An 18,798-nucleotide genomic window follows, 5' to 3' on the forward strand; every position below is an offset into this window, starting at 1 on the left:
CAGTCCATGCAATGCCTCTCCCTCTGGAGCCTAATGCCCTGCAGAGACAGCGCTGGTGGCAACAGCAGGGACACAGGGTCACTAGTCTACTGCTCCTTGGGTGAAGCAACATGTGGGGTGCTGAGGCAGGCTGTCCCAGGCAGTGGGATGACACAAACAAGCTGTGGGCTCCTGAGGATGTGGCCTTTGAAGGCAGAGGCCTCTCAGACCTGTGCATTGCCACAGCAGGCAGCAGCAGCACCCAATGGCATCTACCCCCACAGATATAGGCTCACCACAGTCCTGCAGGCTTGGAGAGGATCCTGGATGCCCTGGTACAGCACAGCTGCTCCTGGGTCAGACATGACAGCCATCCTGTGAGAGCACAGTGCCCCACCAAAGACATCCCAGCCTTGCAACCTGTCATGACAGGAGCCAAAACACTGCAGCCTCTGCTCCCCACCTCCTGCCAGCCACTTTGCTCTGTTGGAGCTGCAGCAGCTCTGGAGCATCCACCATGAAGTGGCAGCCCTGACTGAGAGCCAGAGACTAGTTGCCATTCCCCCCCTCCACACCAAACCATATCCCCTCAGCAACTCCATGGCCTGGCACAGAGAGGAATGTGACCCAGCTCAGCCTTGAGTCCCCACAGCTCTGCCCCACACTGAGCCACAGTAACCCCTGGAGACAAGTTCAATCAGGCTGTAATTGGAAGAACAGGTTGGCACGGGTGGCTGTGTGCCTGTCCAGAGGAGTCCTGACACCCCCAGAGATGGGTAGCCAGCAAAGACTGTGGGTGCCAAGCCCCACAGGGCTGCTGTCCATGACAGAGGAGTCTGAGCTGGCATCACCATCAGCTGGTACAAATACTGTTGATGGAGGCCACAGCGGGGTCAACGAGCCCCAGCTCCTCCTGCTCGTTGACACAGAGCTGGTACCCACATCCCTTGCGCCGGGGCAGGGGCCCCAGGCGCCGGCTGGGCTTGGCACGGGGTGGCAGCAGGAAGCCGACGCTGCCAGCGATGAGCAGGTGCCAGATGCTGTGGATGTAGAAGTAGTTCTCCTCTGTCTCCACGAAGGCGTAGAGCAGCACGGCCGCCGCTGCAATCAGCGCTCCCGGGCACAGGTAGAAAGCCCAGCGCTTCCAGGTCGGTGGGTAGCAGTGGCGGCGACGAATGGTGCGAGCCGTCTGTGGTGGGGAAAGGACAGGCTGGAACGGGGACCCACAGCAGGGACAGGCACAACCTCTGTGCCATGGGGACACACCCCTCAGGAGCCAGGGAAAGGGGTTCGTGGGGAAGGGTGAAGGCAGCAGAGGGGAGCTGCTGGCAGGAGCAGGATGCTGAGTGCAGCCAGGATGAGGACATAAGGGACATCATCTTACCCAGGCGACGGCCATTATCCCCAAAGCGAAAAGGCTGGGCCCCAGAAGGTTCCAGAGCCCGTGACGGTCCATTTGCAGAGCCATGGATAGCAGCATGGCCCCCAGCAGGTACAGCACCTGTGGGGCAGTGGGGCACCCATCAGGATAAATCTCTTCCACACCTGCCCTGCATGCTCCCACCCCACACTTGCCTGCTTGACTATGGGCTGGAGCCGGGCCATGGCGATGACAGTGACCCAGACAGACATGAGAGAGCCCAAGAAGTCACAAAACTGCAGCACATCATACTCCATGATGCAGAACACCACAATGCCCGGCTGGTCACAGGCATGGTAAAACTGGGGTAGCAGGGAAAGGGTGTGAGAGCTGCCCTGCTCAGCCCCAGCCCTTTGCCTGCCCCTCAGCTGCCCCACGCACACTCACAGTGGAGAAGAACATGGTGAAGATGTAGACAGCAGCTTCTAGGAGGTAGTGGCTGCGGACAGCAATGGCCACGGGAGGCACAAACATGACATTGCTGAGGCACAGCAGCAGCGTGGAGAGGAGCTGGAAGCCATAGGAGAAAGCCTCAGCGTTGTCTGTACAGCCCCAGCCGTTCCAGCCTGTGACCAGGGAGAGCTGCCATCACCCCTGCAGCACTCGCAGGGTCTGGGGGGGTGAGCAGGGACCCCCCTTTCCAGCACCCTGCAGAGACCTGGCATGAATGGACTACTGGGATACAAGTAGCATCCAAGGGGAAGGGGAAGGGGAAGGATGCTGGGGTCTGTGGGTGCCCGGGTCAGCTCTCACCAGCTTTGCACTCGCAGGCAGCGTACAGGTAGTTGTTGGTGCGCAGCAGCTTGCACTGGCCGTAGATGCCGCAGTCGTTGATGCAGGGTGAGAGGTAGGCGCGCAGGTACACCTCAGCAGTCACATTAGTGCAGGGCTCAAACCTGCAGGGTGGGAGAAGGGGGTCAGCCCTCACCCTGTGCCCTTGAAGAGCTCCTGCCTCTACCAGAGCCACCTGTCTCACCCAGACTTGGCAGGTGATGGGAGACCCAGGGACTGGGCAAGCTTGAAAATGAAATTCTTTGGTGCCGTGCATGCTAGCTGAGAGCTGGTCCCCAAGGATCCTGTGTACTTCAATTGTTTGTGCCAGCCTGAGTGAGCAGGAGGAACGTGGCCATGCTTAAAGCTCCTCTGCCTTTAGCAGCACACTCAGCTGGTTCCTATTTCATTTAGGTTTTGCTGTGAAAACACTACACCATGCCCTGCAATGGCCATGTGTGAACCCATCAGGGAAGGACCGACTGTGACTGGCAACTCAGCGTGAACTAGAAACACAGCAGAGGTGTCAGAGCAGGCACACCAACCCCACTGCCCTGGGCTGCCCCTGCACAACACTCTGGGCATTGCCAGCACCTCCTCAGCTCCCACACGCCAGGAGCACAGGCAGCCCTACAGGCCGACAGCATGTACCAGCTGCTGGCTGGGCACACACAGGCACCCCAACACGCAGAGATACGCACAGTGCCAGCTGCACGTGTGTCTGCTGTCCACTGACTGTGTCCTCACACAGTCTAATCTGCACATGTGTGTGTGCAGAACATACACAGCCCCGATTGCTTCAGCAAACCCTGACTGCTTGCGCAAACCAGAATATGCACAAAGAGCTGGCTGCACATATGCACCCAAACATGCATGCAGCACCATCCGCACTCGTGCATCCTTGCACGTGCAGACACACACACACACACCAGCCTCACTCTTCCACAAGGCTCCAGGCAGACACAGAGACCAGGAGCAGAGCCACACACAGCACCAGTGCCTGGAGATGCTGAGCAGAGCCCCAGCCTGACCAGAGATGCCCCCTCACTGGCAGAGCAGAGCCCTGTCCTCCCAGCGACAGCCCGGTCCCCTCCCAGGCATGGGTACAGATGGGCCCTGCCGCGGAGGCGGAGAGGCACTGACAGATGCCCGGCATTCGCGAGCTGACAGGCACTTCCTAACCGCGAGACAGAGGGAAGAGCCGCGGGGACCCACAGATGGTCAGGCAGACGCGAGCTGGAGCCATCCGTGCCCACGCAGCACTCACACGGTGACACACGGCCCGCAAAGCCACGTGCACACACATGAGCGGAGACACGCAGCGCAGGGGACAGGCGCACCCGCAGACCCACGGCACACACAGGCACAGGTCACGGTGAGGACATCCCCCCTCGGGGCATGGGGAGGGGATGTGCTGGGGCTCTTACCCGTGCTCTGTGGCACACAGCGAGCGCAGGCTCAGGTACCAGCTGCCTGTCTGTGGGTAGGGGATCCGCAAGCGGCTGAGGCTGGCTGTGGCATTAACGGAGAGCAGGAAGCCTGCCAGAGACTCTGTGGGCCAGAAGAGCTCTGGGTGAGCAGAGCAAGGTGCAGCCCCCTGCCCTGGACAGAGCTGGAACAGGGACAGAGTACCCTGTGCCAGGCTCCAGGACCACATGCCCCATGGTTTCTGCAGCCTCCCCCCACCCAGCCTCTTGCCAGACACAGGGGTTGTGACCCCATGGACATGGCAGGATGGACATGCACAGCCCAGCCTACCTGTCTCACAGGTGACCGAGGTGTTGTCACTGGATGTCAGTGGGACTCCATGGTTTAGACACCCAAACACTGTCACATTCTCACCACACAGGGAGCTCTGATGGCAGAGGAGATGGCCTTAAACCAGTGCCAGGGATGTCCCCTGCTCTGGCAGCACTTGGATCACAGCACACCAGCTAGCAGTGCCCTAACCCAAGACCACAATAAACCTGGGCCTTGGAGCACCCTAATCCATTCTCCATCACCCAAAAACTTCACAACCACTGCCCCAAATCCTGTTCCCTGTCCTACTGCAACCTTGACATCACCCATCTCCCATCCTACCCCCCCGTCCCAAGCTACCCTGCCCCACTCAGGGTGCATGTGGCCACCTCACCACGTTGAGCCGCAGCTCCAGGTTAAGCACCCCACCACTGTCCAGCACTGGCAGGAGGTTGATGACGAAGACAGCGGGGCGGTCAGGCGGCACTGACACGTTGGGCCCGAAGAAGATGTAGAAGTGGACAGAGAAGGTGTCCAGCTCGTTGCGCAGCGTGGGCCGGACGGGCCAGCACCGCTCTTCAGGGTGTAAGGTGACAGGGATGGGGACCGGGTGCTTCGTGTCGTTGGGGCTGGTGGGTGGAGGGCTGTCCCCCAGCGCCAGCCCGCCCGCGGAGCCGAAGGAGTGGGGCATGTTCATGGAGGCGCTGGAGGGCAGGAAGGGTGGCCGGGCCAGGCTGGGTCGGGAACAGTCTGGAGGGACAAAGCCATCAGCCTGGGCACCACACAGCCCCAGCCCACTCTTGATTCCCACCTTCCCTTTTTGCCTGCCATTCATCTCCATTTGCAACCCAGCCCCAACACCTCACAGCATCCCCATCCCAGCAGAGCTATAACAGGTATAACCCTGTGCCCAGCTGCAGACAGATCCTGTGGGCATCCTTTAGTCCTCACACCAAAGCAGGGTCAAGACCATGCCTGCACCCACACCTCCACATGCACCCTCACCTGTGAGCTGCACGGTGACCTGGAAGGAGACGGTGCCCGGCACCCCAGGGTGTTTCTCCACCAGCACGTAGTACCAGTGCTGCCAGAAGGGCAAGTCCTGTGCCAGCTGGCAGGGAGTGTGTTCCCGGCAGTCCAGGGCTGTGGAATTGTGCAGGGGGGGAGCCTTGGCCCGCACACGCAGCCAGAGTGGGCAGCCCTCGGCCCCACGGCACCGCAGCACCTCCACGAGCACTCGCGATGTGTAGCTGGGCACAAAGACCCTGCGGGACAGCAGTGCCAGGTTGTGCCCATCCCTATGGACTAACAGGGCTGGGCAGGGAAGCCAGAGGGATGGGACACCCCCATCTCCCCACCCTGAGAATGCCCCATCCTTAGGTGACCCTCTCACACTCACTTGTAGAGGCAGGAGCGGTTGTGGGGGGCCATGCTCTGCTCGGTGACATGGCCGGGGTACAGCACAGCGATGTTCACCAGGCGCTGCACGATCAGCTGTGGCTGGAAGAGATACTGGCACTCCTCGTAGAGCCCCTGCAGCAGAGGAGAGTCAGCACAGGGCAAGGGGCACAGGGCACTGCCACTTGGGACACCTGCCCCGGGCACTGCCAGCCCAGAGCATTTAGACCCCAGCCCTGCCCCGCCACGATCCCTCCAGGCCCTTCACCTTAACAGAGATCTTGCCCTCATCTTTGGGCAGGTGGGCAGCCAGGAACCAGTCCCCGGGCAGAGGGCTAGTGACATTGAAGACGCCTGTGGTGCGGTTGGGCAGGGTCCAGGTGAGGGTCAGTGCGAAGGAGCCAGGGACGGCCGTGTCCCTGGGGAAGTGCGTGTGCAGCGGGTTAATGACAGAGGGAGCCCCTGAGCGGAAATACCTGCAGGAGAGACAGCAGTCAGCAGCGTGTTGGCATCGTGGCAGGGCCAGTATGTCTGTCCTACATGTGGGTGTCTTCCTCTATGCTTAAAGACATCGTGGAAGCTGGGACCTTTCTGGAAACTGAGCTTGCCTGAGTGGGTGTTCAAGTAAAACAGTTCATCTATGAGAGGCACAGAAGAGTGGAGCCTGCATTGGTCCTGGGAAGATGAATCATGGGGAGAGAGTGTACATGTTGTCTGGGTTTTGGCTGGGATAGGGTTCATTTTCTTCTGAGTGGTGGGTACAGTGCTGTGTTTTGGATTTAGTGCAAGAATAATGCTGATAACACACTGACATTTCAGTTGTTGCTCAGCAGCGTTTACCCTAAAGTACTTTCCAGTGTCTCATGCTCCGCCAGGGAGTGGGTGCACAAGATGTTAGAAGGGAGCATGGCCTGGAGAGCTGACCCAAACTGACTAAAGTAATATTCCATCCATACAGAACATATTCTGTTCCATACAGAGCCTCCTGCCCAGTGTATAAACTTGAGAGAGCTGGCATGGAGCCACCAATCGCTGCTGGGGGACAGGTCGGGCATCAGTCAGCATGTGGTGAGCAACTGTGTGATGAATCATTCATCTTTCTCGGGTTTTATTTCTCTCTCTCTCCTTTTAGTTACTGTTGTTATTATTATTATTTTTGTAGCTGTTTTATAATTAGTGTTATTGGCATATTTATTTTGATTAGTTAACTGTTTTTATCTCAACCCACGGGCTTTACTTTTTCTCCATGATTCTCCTCCCCACCGGGGGAGCAGGGCGGGGGATGAGCGAGCAGCTGCGTGGTACTCAGTTGGCAACCTGCTCTTGTGGAACATGTCCCATGGTAGCAGGTTGGAACGAGATGATCTTTAATGTCCTTTCCAACCCAAAGGATTCTGTGGCTCTATGATTCTTTGACTCTATAGGTACACATGCTTTGGCAAGCAAAGAAGCAGGCAAGAGCAGGCAAGCTGTGGGGCGAATCCAGGCAGGAGCAGCAGAGGCAGGCAGGAAGGATACAGGCAGGCTAGGCTGCTTACTCACACGGTGATGCTGCGGTCTGGGCATTGATCCCCAAAGGTGCCACCTTGCTCCTTGAAGGTGATGAGGTTCCAGACGGCGATGACTGTGTCCTCGGGAATGTGGAAGTGGAAGAGCTCGATGCTGGCAAAGGAGCGGAAGGGGCTGAGCTTGCGTGGTGTGCGGGTGAAGTAGTCGGTCACAAAGAGCCCATCTGCAAAGGAGACCCAAGTGGCTCTCAGTAGGGCAAAGGACTGGGGAGGGGGTTGTGGAGCACGCCCCCCAGAGCAGGCCCACCACCCAGGCTCTGATCATGTCACAAGTGTCCAGCAGCCTGGCGGCGGGAAGCGGGGACAGTGCCATTTCAGTGAATCCCCAGGGCTGATGTCAGCTGTCCCCAGCTGTGTCTCCCAGCCCTGGCACAGTCTGCATCATTCTTGGTTCAGCACTGCCTCATGTCCAGCTCACCAAGCTTGTGGGCACTGATGGCCAGTAGCCTGAGGAGCCCCTGGCCCTGGCTGCTCTTGCTCTGCTCCCTGCATTTTACCTGTAATAGTAAAGGGACATTCTTCATGGCTTCAGCTATCCCCTAGCAGGTCAGCTCCCACAGGAACACACCTTCCCCCTCATCTGCCTGCTGGAGAGGCTCAGCACCGAGCCCATCATAAAGTGCAGAGTTTCATCCTCGAGCCACAAGAAGAAGGAGCAAGCAGAGCGCTTCCTGCACCGCCTCCCAGCTCTCCCGTGGTTTGTGGAGGAGGAACGGTGCACATATGTGTGCACATATGCACACGGGGGTGCTGTCTGCATGCACGGCAGAGTGGAGGCGTGCAAACCCACATCCACGGGGGTGTGTGCCTGTGCACAACCCCATGTCTGAAAGATGCTTCCTGCAAGCCCACAGCACAGGTGGGGGCCACCTCCCCCTGACCGGCTGCCTGACAGGTCGATTTTCAGGGACTTCCAGGAGCCCCAGCAGCAGTGAGACAGCCACTTCTTTGTCACAAGGGAGAGCAGGACCAGAGGCAGCAGCCATAACTTCACCTACCATTACCACACTACATCAGTGCCAGCCTGGAAGAGCCATCCATTTTTCTCTAGAGACACAGCAAGAATGAGATACCCCTCTTCACAAGCTGCTGGAAAGGGGGAGGCCAGCAGAGGGTGGGCTGGGAGCAGGTCTGTGCCCAGGAGGACTCGTCCAGCATGAAGTGGGATAGCTGAGAAGAGGGTCTGCTTTGCACTACATGTTCCTGGCCAGGAGTGTGCGCATGTGCTTGCATGCACGTGTGTTTGTGCTGCGTGTGTGCAGCCCCAGCAGGCTGTACACTGACATGCATCTGCTCCCTTGTCTGGAACAAAGGCAGCTCCCCCTCCCCTTCACTCCCAGCCGGCACAAGCCAGGCATGAAACACCTGTCTCCTCAATACAAGAGCATCCGATCCCAATTTCTCCACCAGGAACCACCTGGTCACTCCACAGCCCCACGTGGGGACAGTGACCTGGCAGGGGACCCCAGGGAGGGTGTTGAACACAACTCCAGAAGGGGAACTGGGGAAAGGACCCAGTCCCAGCGCAGCCCCCCCATGTTCTCTCACCCAGGGCAAGGTGAGGGAACTGGTTGCACGCAGAGGGTCAGTCTGAGGCGACATGGCAGTGCAGCCAGAGCACGGGAAGGGTGCTGGAGGATGGAGCGGGATTGCTATCCGTGGAAGCGGAGTGGATGGAAGGAGAAAAGCCAAAGCCCCTCTGCTTCAGGCCGGCCAGCAGCCTGAGCCGCAGGACCCCAGCCCCGCCGCTCCAGCCGCAGGTCGCGGCCGGCGGTCAGCACCGCGGACAGCTCCGCGGCCGGCGGTCAGCACCGCGCACAGCTCCCGCTGCCGCCCCGCCGCTGCACCCCGGCACCGGCAGCCCCCGGCCAGCTTCCCCCCTTCCCGGGAAACGCCCCCCGAAGCCCCCAAGTATTCATCCGCATCTCGGTCAGTAAGCCAGCTCCCTGCCCCACAGCCTGCTCCTGGTCTCATAGTGTCGTTGATGCACATCGTGACACCCCGCTGGACGCACACCCCCGTTTCTGCAGGCTGTCCATCTCTGCTGCCCCCTGCATGCACACAGCCTTCTGCCCTGCATCTGCAGCCCCCCGGGCCCACTCACTGCCCACGCACACGCCTCCGTCCCAGGGTGTTCCACTGCCTGTGCACTGCCTGCGCCCTCCTCGCACGCACAACTCTGCACCCCACTGCTCATCTGTCTCCATGCCCCACTGCATGGGTACACGGTGCCCCACCGCACGCACACACACGCATCCCATTCCGCAGACATCCAGCACCCTCTACACAGGCACCCCGTACCCCATTATGCAAACACCCTCTGCACACGCATCTCTGCGCCCATCGCATCCACCGCATGTCCCAGTGTAGGTTTACCTTGTGCCCCATGACACCCCACACCCAGCTGGGGACAATTCTGTACTCTGCAGCATACCTGCCCCGAACCCCACTGCATGCTGGCCCCATCCCTGTGCCACACTCACCGTGTCCCATCACAGGTGCACCCCACATCCCAGGATGCCATCCCCCCAAAGCGGCACCCTTGTGCTCCATTCTCACCCTGCCCCACTGCATGCAAACCTCACATCCCATTGCTCGTGTAGCTCATCCCAAGCTACGCATTCCAAGCGCATCCCCTGAGCCCCACCATATGGCGCCCCACACCTGCAGCCCTTCTGCACACCGCATCTCGCCCACTCCCTGCCCCACTGCATGCACACCCCGCATCCCATTGTTCGCGTACTTCACACCTATCCCAAGCTCATCCCTCTGCCCCACGGCTCCTCACGGAGCCCTGTGACCTCCAGCCCTCCCGCCCACCGCGCACACCCCGTGCTCCATTCTTACCCGGCCCCCTCCCCACTGCATGCACACCCCACATCCCATGGCTCGTGTACCTCACGCCCACTCCACGCTCATCCCGCTGCCCCACGGCACGCTGTCCTGTGCTCCACCGCACGGACCCCGCACCCCGTGCCTGCATCCCCCTGCCCACCGCACACATCCCGGCGCTCCAATCCCACCCGCCCCACATCCCATGGCTCCCGTACCTCACACCCATCCCAAGTTCATCCCCTGCGTCCCGCCGCACGGACCCCCGCGCCCCACAGCTCCAGCCCAGCGCACACAGCCCCGTGTTCCGTCCACACCGGCCCCCCGCCCCACTGCGCGCCCCCCCCCGCACCCCACGGCTCCCGCACCTCACACCCATCCCAAGCTCATCCCTCGCGTCCCGCCGCACGGAGCCTCGCTCTCCGCTCCGCCGCCTCTCCCACCCACCGCACACACGTCCTCCGCGGTACCGCCTCGCCCCCGCCGCGCCGGCACCCTCGACGTGCGCACCCGCGCCCCGTCCCGCGCTCGCCCCGCCGCCCCACACCCGCGCCCCCCGCCCCGGTCTCCCGGCGGCGCTCACCGGCGGCGGGCGGCGGCAGGAGCAGCAGCGGCAGGAGCAGCAGCGGGAGCGGCAGCGGGAGGCGCTGCCCGCCGCCCCCGCCGCCCCGCCGGGCCATCGCCGCCGCCGCCGCCGCGGCTGCCGTGGGGCGCGCGCCTCCCGCCGCCCCGCCGCGCACCGGCGGCCCTGACGTCACCCGCCCCGCCCACCGGCACCGCCTCCCGCGCAGCCGTTGGCCCGCTGGAACGTCAATCATCGGCGGCCGCGCCACGCCCCGCCCGCCCCGAGAGACAATTCCCCCCCCCGTTCCCCCCGGGATGGACCCGGCGCTGACCGGGGCACGGGGGGACAGCCACACGGGCGGGAACGGAGATGGGAGGCTGCGGGAAAGGGACACCGGGCTGGAACCCGAGATATGGGCCCGGAACTGGGGCACAGGGCTGGGGACAGGGACATGGGGCTGGCACGGAGATATGAGCCGGGAACGGGGACACAGGGCTAGGGACAGGGACATAGCGCTAGGGACAGGGACATGGGGCTGACATGGAGATATGAGCCGGGAACGGGGACATAGGGCTGGGGACAGGGACATAGGGCTGGGGACAGGGACATGGCACTGGGGACAGGGACATGGGGCTGACACGGAGATATGAGCCAGGAATGGGGACACAGGGCACAGAGACACCGCCTGGGGCAGGGACACGGGCTGAGGGCAGGAACATGGTGCTGGAACTGAGATATGGGCCGGTAATGGGGTCACAGGGCTGGAGGCAGGGACATGGTGCTGGGGACAAGGATATAGGCTGGGAACAGAGATATGGGGCTGAGGGACAGGAACACGGGGCTGCAGATAGGGACAGAGATTGGGAGAGAGGGACCTGCGGCTGGGGACAGAAACAATGACAGGGGACAGTGATGTGGGTCTAGGGGATAGGGACATGGGCCTGGAGACAGGAATATGTCCTGGGCACAAAAGTATATAACGGAGAGGGACATGGAGCTGTTGGCATGCCCTGGAATTAGGGAAAGGGATAGGAGGCAGTGAGGGCTACCTATGGAGCTGGAGGTGATGGGGCTACCTATCCCATGGGGGGCTGTGTAAGGGGGTCAGGTGGAAGGAGCACAGAGCTGGGGTGGGAGTGGGTTCACCGAGGCCAAGCAGGTGTGAGGAAGGGCAGGGTGGGACTGGGGACTGGCACACCATCAACCTTCCAGGACCCACACTTCATCTCCACAAGTCTCAGATATTTGAGACTGTCCCATCGCCCCACACACCCCGCTCGAGCCATGGCCACACAACCGGGACCATGGACAAGCAGGTGTGCCCTTGGCAGGACTCGCAGTGGGGGTTTCACTGCTCTCGAGGCGAGCAGAGAGAAGGAAACAATGCCCGTTCTCTGCCCGTGCCCCGGCGCGATCCTGTTCTGATGATTCTCCAGTGCCGGTCCTGGTCCGGCCCCATCCCACTGTTCCCTGTGCTCCCTGTGCCCGGTCCTGTCCCAGTTCCACTGCTTCCCTTGCCCGTCCCGTTCCCGTTCCCATCCTGGTCCCACCACTTCCCCCTCCCGTTCCCGTTCCTGTCCCGTTCCCATCCCGTTGCCATTCCCATTCCCGTTCCTGTTCCCATTCCTGTTCCCGTTTCCATTCCCGTCCCGTTCCCGGCCCGTTGCCCTTCCCGTTCCCATTCCCGGTCCCGTCCTATTCCCGTTCCCGTTCCCGTTCCCATCCCGTTGCTATTCCCGTTCCCGTTCCTGTTCACATTTCTGTTCCCGTTTCCATTCCCGTCCCGTTCCCGGCCCGTTCCCATTCCCGTTCCCGTCCCTCTCCCCATGCCGGCGGTACGTTTTCACCCTCCGGCCGCCAGGGGGGGGTAGCGCCCCGCGGGGCTGTGCCGCCGGCGGCGCTCTGTCCCGCGCCGTTGCCGGGCGCTGATTGGCGCGCGGCGGCAGCAGCGCGCCGGTGACGCCATTGGCGGTGGCCGCGCCATCCCTCGGGCGGCGGGAGCGTGTTGCAGCCTGTGCCGGCACCGCCGCCATGGAGTTCCCGGCCGCGCTCTTCCCCTCCTACTTCGCCGCCGGCCCGCCGCGGGAAGAGGGTGGCCCCGCGCCGGTCGCCGGCTGGGGCGAGCACGGGCAGGTGCTGGAGGCTGGCCCCGGCCGCTGCCAGGTGAGACCCTGCCGGGGGTCCGGGCGGCCGAGGGAAGAGGCGGGCGGGACGGGGACTCTGAGAGTCAACCGGCCGCTCTGACTCTCCCCCTTCGCTCCCCGCAGGTGCAGCCGGCGTTCGTGCCCCGCCGCGGCGCGACGGGCGAAAGGTGGGAAGCCGCCGACGCTGCGGCCGTGCCGGTGCTGCTGCCCAGCGCGGGTGAGAGCCGCGGGAGCCGGAGGGAGCTCGCTGCACGGGGGCTGGGGGGAACGTGCCTTCCGCCCCCATCGCTGCCGCTGCCCCGCCGTGCTGAGCGGTGTCCCTGTGCTCGTGTGATGCTAGGCGGCTTTACCTTCTCCCCACAGGCTGCTGGATCCCCTCACCTGCGCCTCAGGACATCCTGTACCGCAGCAGCCTGTGCAGGAAGCTCTGGGCAGGCAAGTCTGGAGCTACTCTGGACTTTGCCAGGCAGGTGGGATTTGAGATACTGCATGCTGGCAAGGACCTGGGGGACAGTGTGGGACCTTTGCATGCACTGACCCTTTCGCCTCCCTCCCACACAGCTGGGCCATTTTTTTGTGGATCACCCAGAAGATGCTTTTGGCTCCCTGGGGCATCTGCTGCACAAGAACTTCTACCTGGGAAACGCCAAGCTGAAGGTCACTGTCTGTCCAGGGGTAACAGTACTGTTTCCCACCCTTCCCCTTGCCAGTCTCAAACTCTGCCCCCTACTCCCATAGAGACCAGCCCGGAATAACACCATCCGGATGACAGCCCTGGTGGAGGACATTGACCGCGTGGAGGCCCGACGGTGAGTGTCCTTCTGTCCCCTGCCCTGCAGAGGTCTGGGGAGGCTCCTGCTCTGTCCCCCCACCTGATGCTGTCCATGCCCTGCAGTGGCTGCCCCCGGCAGCACTTGGCTTCCCGCGTGCGCTGGTTCTCCCACCTGTGTCGTGACTGGCTCTTCGAGGTGCCGCTGGGGCTGCTGGCAGACTGCCTGCACGAGGAGCTGGCGCAGCAGTGGTCCAGCCTGCTCTTTGATGACAGCCTCACTGGGGGAGCACTGGCCTGGTTGCCCCCTGAAGACGGGGAGACACCCGTGGGCCGCCTGGTGCACCCCGGAGGGCAGGCCATGAACCACCTCTGTATCCTTCCCCATGGGGTGTCCCTGGGGCACAAGTGGGGGTTGTGTTGCACTGCCCTTAGCCAGCACCTCAGATTTCCAGGATGTGGTGCTGGAGGAGCTGCCCCACACCCGGGGCTCCCCAGCACAGTTTGAGCTCAGTGGGCGCATCCGGCAAGTGGCTGCATCTCGTGTGGATGGGCAAGGTGAGCCATCCCCAGGATCCACATCTCAAGGCAGACAGGATGGAGGGAGGAGGGGCAAGAGGGGGCCCCAGGGATGCTGCCAGATCACATGCCACCTCCTTCCCTATGACAGATTTTGTCGGGGTTCGCTCAGACTACCACTGTGGTGTTTGGAGGGTGCCGCGCAAGACAGGGGCAGCTCCTGCCCCACTGCAGGTGATCCGCACTGATGTGCCTGCCTCCTGCCTCACTGTCAGGTAGGTGCTGGAGGAAGGGGCTGTGTGAGGAGGGAGCTCTGCTGGCGCAGCCCTGCTCTGTGTGGTGGGTTCTGTCACACCATGGTGATGCTGTGCCCCCTGTCCTGCAGCCCTCACCTTCCCGGGGAGCTGTCTGTCTGCACCCAGAGCGGGACCGTCTACCTCTGGAGCGTTGAGACTGGGTGAGAGAGGGCACTCAGGGCTGTCTACGGACTCTTGCAGACAGTGGAGTCCCAAGGGGTGGGAGGCCCAAGTGACTGATACACCCTCCCCCATGCCAGTACTACTGTCTCCCCACAGGCTGCAGCAGCTGCGCCATGACCCCCAGACCATGTTTTTTCGGGACCATTCACCCTGGCGCTGGAGTGACTTCACTGCCCACCCACGGGTGCTCAGCTGTGCTGACCGCACGGGCCTGCAGTGCCTGGATGCCCGGGTGAGCTTGGGAGGGTGGGCATGGGGCTTGGGGCAGGCAGAGAAGAGGGTTCCACAGCCCAGAGTGCTGACTGTGCCCTGTTCTACTGCTGCAGGCCCCCAAGAGATGCCACTTCGACTTGTTCAAGGTGGGTGAGGAAGCTGGCTGCCAGCAAGGCGAGCGTGTGGTGCTGCCCATGTACCTGGGCAAGGCTCACCCCTCACAGTACCTTGTCACCACCCAGGTGAGTCCCACCACAGCCGGGAGCTGGGGAAGACACACTGCACAGCTATGTCTCCCAGTGCCTATGAGGCATGAGGATCTTCCCGCTGAGGGGAGCTGCCACAGTGTGTTGGGGTGTGTCCTCTCTGAGCCAAGACTTCTGTCCTAGTTCTCCATGTATGTGCTGGACGAGCGGTTACCACTGGTGCCTGTTCTGAAGTGGGCACACATGATGAAGGCCCCTCCACTCTTTGCGCATCTGATGCCAGGGAAACCCGGGAGGAGCCACAAGGTGCTGCTTGGTGCATCCCGCACGCAGGAGCTGTTGCTTTTGCAATACCGGGGTAAGAGCTCAAGCTCCAGGGGTGCTGCAGAGCCAAGGCTCCTCTGTGCCCACGTCCTAGCCTCTTTGCTGCTGGGATCAGCTGCTGCTCTGGCATCTGTGCTCACCTGACAGTTTTTGTGGTGTTTCCTCAGGGGGCAGCCAGTCAGCCTGTCAGCTTGCGGGGACTCCTCAGAAGCTGCACAATATCGCAGGGTGCCTGCAGCACCTGCCCACCCAGCTCCCGCACCACCACCACCTGCTCCAGCAGCGCCTCTCAGCCCCAGCAGCAGGTGAGTGTTCCACACTGCCCCAGGCTGCAGGTCCTGGTGGGGGAGAAGATGGAACAGAGTGGAAGTGTTGCCTTTGTCATGGCCTGGCTGGAGGGTGGCTGAAAAAGCAAAAGCAAAGCCCTGAACAATGCTTCAGAAGCAATTAATGACATAGAAAAAGATGTATAGGGCAGGAACCAGCAATGGGGGGTGGAGGCAGTCCCCACTGCTGGCCAGGCCCCTGAAATATTCCTGGGACTGGAACCCTGGTGACAATGCCTTTCCTGTTCCTGCAGGGCTGGCTGCCACGCTGCAGGAGGATGGACCACACAAGTCCATGTTGATTTTCCAGCTCTCTGAGGCTGGGGATGTCTTCTGCCAGAGGCTGACCCACAAGGCAGCACAGGCCCCTGCACCCCCATCGAGGGATGAGGCCACAACTGCCCCTGGCTCTTCCCCCCTCTTTGAGGCTCCAGCCAGCAGCCCACATGGCTTGGGCAGTGAGGGAGAAGAGGAGGAAGAGCAAACATTCTATTTGCCCAACCTGGAGGTGATTATCCATGAGGAGGAGGAAGAGGACATGGGTACACCAGCACCCCTGGAGGAAGCTGAACTACTGCAGGAGCCCTGTGCCAGCCCCCAGCCCTCCCCAGTGGTGCCCAGCCCAGCTGCAGCCCTGCGGTACCGCCGCTGGCTGAGGGCCCTTTCCAGGGCCTGGACAGAGCCTCCCCGGCACACCTGGCGCCCCAGCCTCAGCCAGAGGCGCCTCTTCACCCGCAGAGACCTGGAGGGGCCGGCAGGCCCCAGCAGCCTGCAGAAGCAGATGCGTCAGCGGCTGCGCCAAACCATGCAGGAAGGGGGCCGCATCCAGCGCTGGGAGCCTTTGGCCCTCCAGCCCCCTCCCCTGCCACAGACACTGGAGCTGGCAGGGGGTCTGGACCCCCTAAGTACCCGTCTGACAGCAGCTTGGGCTGGGGACTGGGACCAGTGGTGGGAGGAGAGGACAAGCTTCAGTGTGGCGCAGAGACAGCGGGCACTGCGGGAGCGGCGGCGGCGGCAGAAGCGAGCCAAGGGCCGCCGCAGCCTTTCGGCCAGCTTCACCTCCTCCCTCACCTACCAGTCTGAGCTGTCCGAGCTGAGTGATGTGGGTCCCTTGCTGGTCTCCCCCGGCCGCCCACCCGCTCTCTCCCAGGAGGGCTCACCACCAGCAGGCAGCCCCCCAATTCGCAGCCCCCCGCCCTCACCCTCACCCGCAGCGCCCGATGAAGCCCTGCTGTCTTCACAAAGCCTGCGCTGCCGCGGCATCCCCAAGGAGCGGCGGAAAACGCTACGGGACTACTTGTCCGTGTGGGCCGAGGGGCCCCCCGAGCCGCCAGAGCCCCCTGGCAGCCAGGCCAGCCAGCTCTGCTTCCCTTCTTCACAGAGCCAGCTGTCCTCCGCCTCGCAGCCCCGCCGCAAGCGTCCACGAATGGGCTTCTGAGTGCAAATAAACCTCGGCACAGCCTTCCTCCCGGGCTCCTCAGTTGCTCGGTCAAGGCGCCTTAGGGGCAGGGGAGGTCGGGCGGGACGCCCGGGGTCGGGACTCCCTTCGGGGAGGGAGTGATCATCTTCCCCGGACGGAGAGTCCCTGTCGGGATGCTCCAACGCGAAGGTTGCCCACATGGCAGGCGGGCCGGGCGCTTTAAGGGGGCGTGGAGCCGCCCGGGTGAAATGACGGGGGCGGGCGCGGCGGCCATGGCGGCGGTGCTGGCGCGCGGGCTGGTGCGGGGCGCGCTGCGCCCGGCGCAGGTGGGCGCGGGAGGACGCGGGGATGGGGGGGCCCCGGGATAAGGGGGACACACGGGGGTGTGCGGGGTAACGGGGCCAACGGAACGGGTTGGCCATGCTCGCCATTACTTCCACCTTCGGGCAAAGTCCGCGGCGGGCGTGAGCTCCGGCCCGCGCACCCCTAGGCCACGGCCCGGGGCCTCGGGGCGCCCGTGGGTATCCATCCCCACCCCAGCCTCCGCCCCCGTGGGCACAGCCGCACCCCAGGGCACAGATCTCTGTCAGGCCCGTGGACAGTGCCCTGTTAGCCTAGTGAGCACAGCCCACTGTCCAGGCTGTGGACAGTCCCCTGTCACCCCTGTCAGCAAAGCCCGCTACCAGCCCCCTGGGCATCTGCCCCTCTTACCCCTATGAGTGCTACCCCCGTGTGCGCCTCCCTGTTGCCCCATGTGGTGCCCCCTGTCACAGCCAAGCATCACCCCTGTGTGGACCCCCAGGACCCCTGTATGAATCCCACCGCTTTCCACATGCATCCCCCATCACATCTCCCATCACCCCATGCATTAGTCCAATCACCCCCACGTGCATCCCTCGCCCATACCCCCAACATGCACTCCATGCCACCCCCACGTGCATCCCACCATTACCCCCACGTGCTCCCCTCCATCACCTTGCACTCGTGCTCCCCCACATGCCCCCACGCTCCCCCACGGCGGTGTCTTTGTCCTTGACCCTGCGGGCACAGGCTGTAAGCCAGGTATGCTCCTCAGCCCCAGCGGTGCGTGTCGGCGCCCGGCAGACGGGACGGGGAAGTGGGCAAGGCGCAGCAGGCAGCAGCAGCTGGCGAGGAGGCAGGAGGGCAGCCCACGATCTTCAGCAAGATCATCGACCGCACCATCCCTGCCACCATTCTCTATGAGGATGACAAGGTAGCTGGGACAGCAGGACCTGTGTCCCCACTGGCAGGGGGGCAGAACCCACGGGTGTGAGGCTTACCCTGCTCCCCCTGGTAGTGCCTCGTCTTCCGTGATGTGGCCCCACAAGCCCCTGTGCACTTCCTGGTGATCCCCAAGCGCCCCATCCCCCGGATCAGCCGTGTGGGTCCCCAGGACACTGAGGTGAGTCCAGAGAGGTCCCTGGGACATTGGTGGTGGGGGTCATACAGTGCTGACTCTGCCACTCCCCCCTCCTTCAGCTGCTGGGGCACTTGATGGTGGTGGCGGCACGCACGGCACAGGCAGAGGGGCTGGCTGATGGCTACCGCCTTGGTGAGTTAATATCCCCTACCGTGCCATGGGGCAGGACCCTCACTGGTGGTCCTGGGGGGCTGGGGACAAAGGGGGTGGCCTGATCTTGTACCTCTCCTGACAGTAATCAACGATGGGAAACATGGCGCACAGTCTGTCTACCACCTGCACCTCCATGTGCTGGGGGGGCGGCAGATGGGCTGGCCCCCTGGCTAGTGCCTGCTACCCATTTGCTCCCAAATAAATCATCTCATTGGTGGCGACTTCAGTGGCTCTGTGTCAGGGTGGCTTTTTTGAGGGTGGAGGTGGCTGGCCTGAGCAGAGCTGGCCTCCATTATCACAGCAGTAGAGTTGGTACCCTGCTTTTTGCAAAGGGTCTGGGCTCCCCACATACCAACCCCACAGTTGAAGCAGAAGAGTTTTGTGGGGCTCCTCACAGGCAAAAGACTCATCTTGGTGCTGGGCTGGGGGAGCAGGCTGGGTGCCACACGGTTGTCCTCAAGGTGGGGAACATCCTAGAGGTGTCAGTAGTGCACCACGTCCAGGGCTGCCCAGCCAGCCCCACTGCCACCA

General features: G+C 62.6%; 3 protein-coding genes across 4 annotated transcripts; 2 read left to right on the forward strand and 1 right to left on the reverse strand.

Annotated features, from left to right (window-relative positions):
* Window positions 1-665: 665 nt before the first annotated feature.
* Window positions 666-9,656, reverse strand: TMEM8B (transmembrane protein 8B). Its single transcript, XM_038125782.1, has 13 exons — window positions 7,950-9,656; window positions 6,851-7,040; window positions 5,577-5,784; window positions 5,310-5,443; window positions 4,916-5,175; window positions 4,305-4,660; window positions 3,929-4,025; window positions 3,598-3,721; window positions 2,153-2,295; window positions 1,787-1,965; window positions 1,555-1,701; window positions 1,364-1,480; window positions 666-1,168 (listed from the first exon to the last, which is right to left on the reverse strand). The coding sequence occupies exons 1-13, from the start codon at window positions 8,476-8,478 to the stop codon at window positions 833-835; spliced, it is 2,820 nt and encodes a 939-aa protein (XP_037981710.1). The 5' UTR covers window positions 8,479-9,656; the 3' UTR covers window positions 666-832.
* Window positions 9,657-12,215: 2,559 nt separating this feature from the next.
* TAF1C (TATA-box binding protein associated factor, RNA polymerase I subunit C) lies at window positions 12,216-16,718 on the forward strand. 2 transcript variants are annotated; one of them, XM_038125631.1, is made up of 14 exons: window positions 12,216-12,436; window positions 12,541-12,634; window positions 12,781-12,887; window positions 12,979-13,074; window positions 13,156-13,226; window positions 13,313-13,560; window positions 13,634-13,744; window positions 13,857-13,980; window positions 14,091-14,162; window positions 14,281-14,416; window positions 14,511-14,639; window positions 14,787-14,961; window positions 15,095-15,232; window positions 15,508-16,718. In XM_038125631.1, the coding sequence occupies exons 1-14, from the start codon at window positions 12,305-12,307 to the stop codon at window positions 16,689-16,691; spliced, it is 2,817 nt and encodes a 938-aa protein (XP_037981559.1). In that variant the 5' UTR covers window positions 12,216-12,304; the 3' UTR covers window positions 16,692-16,718. The 2 variants fall into 2 exon arrangements, with proteins under 2 accessions (XP_037981559.1, XP_037981560.1); XM_038125632.1 differs by lacking the exon at window positions 12,216-12,436 and having other exon boundaries at window positions 12,591-12,634; window positions 12,781-12,852.
* Window positions 16,719-16,884: 166 nt separating this feature from the next.
* On the forward strand, window positions 16,885-18,496 carry HINT2 (histidine triad nucleotide binding protein 2). The gene is made up of 5 exons (XM_038125633.1): window positions 16,885-16,999; window positions 17,749-17,907; window positions 17,992-18,096; window positions 18,174-18,246; window positions 18,350-18,496. The coding sequence occupies exons 1-5, from the start codon at window positions 16,922-16,924 to the stop codon at window positions 18,439-18,441; spliced, it is 507 nt and encodes a 168-aa protein (XP_037981561.1). The 5' UTR covers window positions 16,885-16,921; the 3' UTR covers window positions 18,442-18,496.
* The last annotated feature ends 302 nt before the right edge of the window (window positions 18,497-18,798 follow it).

The sequence above is a fragment of the Motacilla alba genome, chromosome Z, assembly GCF_015832195.1.
Source record: "Motacilla alba alba isolate MOTALB_02 chromosome Z, Motacilla_alba_V1.0_pri, whole genome shotgun sequence".
In the NCBI taxonomy this organism is placed as follows: domain Eukaryota; kingdom Metazoa; phylum Chordata; class Aves; order Passeriformes; family Motacillidae; genus Motacilla; species Motacilla alba.

Excerpts from the sequence above, each read along its gene's own strand:
- TAF1C (XM_038125631.1), top strand. The coding sequence starts at position 12,305 with ATGGAGTTCCCGGCCGCGCTCTTCCCCTCCTACTTCGCCGCCGGCCCG. Across the intron at positions 12,437-12,540 it reads CTGGCCCCGGCCGCTGCCAG|GTGCAGCCGGCGTTCGTGCC; the intron begins GTGAGACCCTGC and ends CGCTCCCCGCAG. Across the intron at positions 14,163-14,280 it reads CTCTGGAGCGTTGAGACTGG|GCTGCAGCAGCTGCGCCATG; the intron begins GTGAGAGAGGGC and ends GTCTCCCCACAG.
- HINT2 (XM_038125633.1), top strand. The coding sequence starts at position 16,922 with ATGACGGGGGCGGGCGCGGCGGCCATGGCGGCGGTGCTGGCGCGCGGG. Across the intron at positions 17,908-17,991 it reads TTCTCTATGAGGATGACAAG|TGCCTCGTCTTCCGTGATGT; the intron begins GTAGCTGGGACA and ends TCCCCCTGGTAG. Across the intron at positions 18,097-18,173 it reads TGGGTCCCCAGGACACTGAG|CTGCTGGGGCACTTGATGGT; the intron begins GTGAGTCCAGAG and ends CCCCTCCTTCAG.
- TMEM8B (XM_038125782.1), bottom strand. The coding sequence starts at position 8,478 with ATGTCGCCTCAGACTGACCCTCTGCGTGCAACCAGTTCCCTCACCTTG. Across the intron at positions 4,661-4,915 it reads GGTCACCGTGCAGCTCACAG|ACTGTTCCCGACCCAGCCTG; the intron begins GTGAGGGTGCAT and ends TTGTCCCTCCAG. Across the intron at positions 1,702-1,786 it reads TCACCATGTTCTTCTCCACT|TTTTACCATGCCTGTGACCA; the intron begins GTGAGTGTGCGT and ends CTGCTACCCCAG.